The sequence below is a fragment of the Corylus avellana genome, chromosome ca10 (assembly GCF_901000735.1).
Source record: "Corylus avellana chromosome ca10, CavTom2PMs-1.0".
NCBI classification, from domain to species: Eukaryota; Viridiplantae; Streptophyta; class Magnoliopsida; order Fagales; family Betulaceae; genus Corylus; species Corylus avellana.
In genome coordinates this window covers 15,411,347-15,416,144 of record NC_081550.1, presented here as the reverse complement: position 1 = coordinate 15,416,144, position 4,798 = coordinate 15,411,347, and the positions used below count along the sequence as shown (strand labels likewise).

The following is a 4,798-nucleotide window of genomic DNA, read 5'->3' as shown; positions in this document are numbered from 1 at the left end:
ATTAGTTGATGAAGGCACAATTCCTGAACATTGCCAGCTTTGTGACGATATAATAGATTTTCTTATGCTCATCAAGGATGCCATCATAGCAAAAGGCTTGTCAAGGATATTGACGGCTTCATATTTTTATATAATTTTGTACCTTGTTGATTTAATTGATTGGTTTAATTGGATATTTGGGCAAAATGATTTTTTGTATTGCTAAAGGGTTTGGCATTTATTGGTAATCCTGATAGCTTTGGGAGATGATTTTTTTGTATTGTTGAATGATTTGAGAATTCCGAGTTAATAATAATGGTTTCATATTTATTGTAATGTTGACGGCTTCATATTGTTATATAATTTTGTACTTTGTTGATTTAATTGATTGGTTTAACTAGATATTGGTGGGAGATGATTTTGTATTGCTAAAGGGTTTGGCATTTCTTGGTAATCCTGATAACTCCCATTACATAACAAATTAACTCTCCCATTACAAAATAAGTATTACATAATTTCCAATACACAATACATATTAACACAAAATATTAAAACAAAAAATCAACTTCAAGAAAGGTACATAATTTGTTTTTTTGTTCTATCATCCTCAAAGAGTTACAATAAGCAAAACACTAGGAACTATGATAGTTACTTGCAAAACCCTCCAAGTTTACGCTTTTTTTTTTTCATGTATTTTATTTTTGACATAGCAAGAATCTTATATATTGAAGGGAAAAACATTATAAGAACCAGAATTATCCAAAAACAAATTTACAAGGTAGATTGCCAAAATTAAATCACCATCCGCCTCTACAAAAAAAAATTTCATGGTGATCACCTAAAAAATCAAGACACTCCCAACACTAACCCCATCTTATATTATAAAATAAGCCGTGCTCTCCAACAATACTTGGAGCCTGTTGCACCTATCAAGCAGATAGAACTCAATACCAATAATGAAAAGAAGGAAAAAGCTATAGTATGCAGTAGAAAGATATTGCAGATGACCAACGGGTCGTCAACATTAATCTGAATACTAAACTGATAATATTTAAAAGAAAGTATGACTACATCAACAGTAATTGAAGTCATTAGAACCACTAGTAACCTTCTCACTATCAACACCCAGAATCATTACACCACAAAAATGGCTAACTAGTCTATACAACACCAAAAAAGTTGCCAAAAAAAGAAGAAGCACAATAGCCCAAAAAAAAAGCATTGTAGCATGCATTCCTTCCATTCCAATTACCGTTCCAATAGCTCAGGTGGCCACATATCCTACAAAATTATGATCAAGATTTCAGATAACAATATAAACCAAATCTCATTAAATAATTATTTATTTTCAATTTTAATACCAGAGTACTTGCATTCTCTTGAGTTTCAAAAACATCACAAGGAGCTTCGAATAAATACGAAACATCATCTCCATGGGAAGTCTTTAAGTTAATGTTTTACGTGGTGCCAAAAAAAAAAAGTAAAAATGTTAAAAAATGCACAAAATGTTTTAATAATAATAATTAAGCGCTTGGGGAAGGAAAGTAAGTAACCTTATTTTTTTGCTTCCTCTGAATGAGATTAGTGTTACACGGCTCATTGCTTTTTCTTTATGATTTCTTCATTGTCGCTTTTTCCACTGTAGACATCTTCCTATTATATGGTAACTTTCCTCTTTTTTTAGCTACAATAGGACTATGAACCTCATTACCATCTACTAATGTATGCATACCTTTGCACAAGCTGTCATATCTTTGTACTTCGGGGTTGGCATTCAAAGCATCAAAACTACATTTAATTAAAGTATAGCTTCGCTTCACATCCTTCCTCCAACGGTCAAGATAATATTTGGGGGGCAAGGATGTAATGTTATGTGCACACAATAGAGCAAAGATGTGTCTGCATAAGATGCCTCTTGAGTCAAAGGAGTCATATGTGCATTTTACTTCAAATTCATCTCCATCTTCATTGAAATCTTCATTGAAGTAGACAACATATGTTACTACTTTCACGTATGCATCTTCAACTACTTCATTTTGAACTTTTACTTGTTCAGTCACTTGGTAGGTGCAAATTGCACTCTCTTTAGTTAAAAGGGAGACAGTACATTAAATTCTGCCTATTATCTAACACTGAACTTCTTTGAATTTGGTAACAGTGTAAACTTTTTCAAATTTTTCTTTAAAAGGATAGAAGCTTACACATGGAAGCTTAGTATTAAAAGACTTGAAATCTGCAAGACTCTCATTCTCAACCTTCTTCCGCAAAGCAACATCATATTGGTGAACAAATTGCTTCAAAGTGGTAGACAGACGCACATAGCCATCGGAAAAGGCATTCATACTTTCACTCCGCTGTGTAGTTCTCATACCAGCCCAAAACACACCTTTCAGATATGCTGATACACAAAACATCCGCTCATTATATAACCGGCGCAACCAATCATGGTCTTTAAGGTCATAACGATCTAGTAGACTTTGCCATCCTACCTCAAAGTCACCACATGTTTGAGACTCATAAACACATTTATGTATGACACTCTTAATGGCAGAATAATTTTTATATGATTTAAACTTGTCTAGAATTTTTTTCAAAATGTACCATAGGCAATATCTGTGTCGGGTTCCTGGGAAAACTCTTGCAATTGCATTTTTCATAGCCCGATCTTGATCTGTTATAATTGCAATCGGCGCTTGGCCGTTCATGCAATTCAACCAATTCTGAAACAACCATACAAAATTTTCTGTATCCTCACTAGATATTAATGCTGCCCCAAAAAGTATTGACTGACTATGGTGGTTCACTCCTATGAACGGAGCAAATGGCATACCGTATTTGTTAGTCAAGTATATCGTGTCAAATGTCACGACATCCCCAAAACTTTTATACGATGCCCTACTTGTTGCATCAATCCAAAACACATTTTTCAACCTAGAATCATCATCAGAATCAACTGCAAAGTAGAAACCACTATCAGTTGCTTGTATCTTATTCAAATAGTCTAGAAGTACTTTAGCACCTCCTTGGCCAAGCCGAATGTGTCTTTCCTTGTTAATAAAGTTTCTGCAATGTTTTTCTATAAAATGAAGATTCTCATACCTCCCAGCTTCAACAACAAGAGAGTTAAAACTCTAACTTAGTCCAATCCCAGATATATCATTTACTATAATCTTTCTTCTCACGTTAGAATTCAAATTCCTATTGCATTTATAATATCTTCCCTTGTTTGGACTTAAATCATGATTGTGGTCAATAATTACACTAGTCACATACCAATTTGTTCCAACCAACTTTGAATTCAACTTCGCCTTACAATCCATTTTTATTGTGGGATATGGCTTACTTGTCGTGGGTTGTGGCTTGCCTTGATGCCCACATGCAAGGGTCAAATTTATCCCTTCTCTAATGATTTTGTCTTTTAGTAATTTTTTTGATTATCACCCCAAAACCTCTTTTCTGGCCAAACCGCCTATAATATGAGAAAAGTTCGTTTATGGAGCTAAACATCATACCTTACTGAGGTTGCTCAACATTTTCGTCTTCACTTACGAGCTTCCACTCAGACTTGCCCTTGCTCGTGCCATTATTGTTGTCCTCATCCCTTATAGTTTCATTTCCATCTACAACACAAAAAAAATAAATAAATAAACAAACAAACAAACCAAGATGCGTATATAATAAAATTCAACAAAACATCATTCAACAAATGAAGCATAAAATGTACGAATGAGCGAAGACGAGCCTCACAAACCATTTTCAAGGACAATTTCAGAGGGCAGATCATCACCAACACGAATATGTGTACGTAACTTGTCATCTTCGCATTCATTTTCCGAGTCCATCTAGGAGTTATTACAAGAAAAAATTCAAATTAGAAACATGAACTCAAAGCATGAAAAAGATGAACTCAATGGTCCAAAACCCTCCAAAATTAGCACTGAATCTTCGACCCAACTCCACAAAAAATGGAGCTCATTTTTTAAAAGGTACCTAAACTTATGCTATTGTTTAGCTTAGGTACCTAAATTACTTTCCCTTTTTAAAAGGTACCTAAACTTATGCTATTGGACAATGAAGTACATGTGTACTTCACTGTCCTCAGTTAAAGCTCCCTCTCTCGCAACGCAAAATCTGTTTTTGTTGAGTACATTTTACTGGTTTGCTTTAGCATTGGTTGTAACGAGTGGGAATGGGAGACTCAGTGAGTGATGGTGGTAGTGGTGGTAGTAGATTTCTGAACCCATGGGTTCTTCATTTCCAGAAGATGGGTCTCTAGCTCAAGTGCCCTCTCTGGTATGTTTTGCTTATGTTTTTGTTTTTTGTTTTTTTTTTTTCTTTCACATTTTTCTTTTTGTGGTTGGTTTTGGGTTTGTTCGTTAATGCTCTGATTGGTAGCTTAGAAAATCCATGGCTGAAAGACAAACAATTTGTTGGGTAGCGCGAATCCTTTTTTCTTATTTCTTGGTTCACATTCTAGAAGAGAAACTGGATTATAATCTTATGCTATTGTTTGGCTACAAAAGGGAAAGTAATTTCAAATTCATTTTTTAAAAGGCAGTAATCTTTTGCTATTGTTCAGCTTAGGTATAATTTTCGTTTTTTTTAAAAGGCCCCATTATCCTTATTCTATGTTTGGTTGCTGAGAAAACTAGTTTTGAACATGATACCAAAACTTGAACAAAAAGCAATACCAAGCGAACTAAAAGTCTTTTAAATTTTAGAAGAGTTTCTTACTAGGGAAAAGGCCATGGAGGGCGGCGGCGCTGCTGCTTCGTGGTAGCCGGTGCACTGGATTGCGGCAGCCAGTGGTTTGGGAGAG

At 34.8% G+C, this 4,798-nt stretch overlaps 1 protein-coding gene across 1 annotated transcript; it reads right to left on the bottom strand.

Annotated features, from left to right (window-relative positions):
* Positions 1-1,051: 1,051 nt before the first annotated feature.
* LOC132163011 (protein FAR1-RELATED SEQUENCE 3-like) lies at positions 1,052-3,821 on the bottom strand. Its single transcript, XM_059573210.1, has 7 exons — positions 3,731-3,821; positions 3,497-3,599; positions 2,810-3,042; positions 2,581-2,699; positions 2,181-2,468; positions 1,232-1,260; positions 1,052-1,139 (listed from the first exon to the last, which is right to left on the bottom strand). Exons 1-7 carry the CDS (start codon positions 3,819-3,821, stop codon positions 1,052-1,054), a joined length of 951 nt encoding a protein of 316 aa, XP_059429193.1.
* Positions 3,822-4,798: the final 977 nt, after the last annotated feature.

Bases quoted from the DNA above. Each gene is read 5' to 3' on its own strand.
- LOC132163011 (XM_059573210.1), bottom strand. From the start codon at position 3,821: ATGGACTCGGAAAATGAATGCGAAGATGACAAGTTACGTACACATATT. The intron at 3,043-3,496 runs GTAAGGTATGAT...AAAACATTGCAG, and splicing joins GAAAATGTTGAGCAACCTCA to AAACTTTATTAACAAGGAAA. The intron at 2,700-2,809 runs GTATGCCATTTG...TGGTTGTTTCAG, and splicing joins ATACTTGACTAACAAATACG to AATTGGTTGAATTGCATGAA.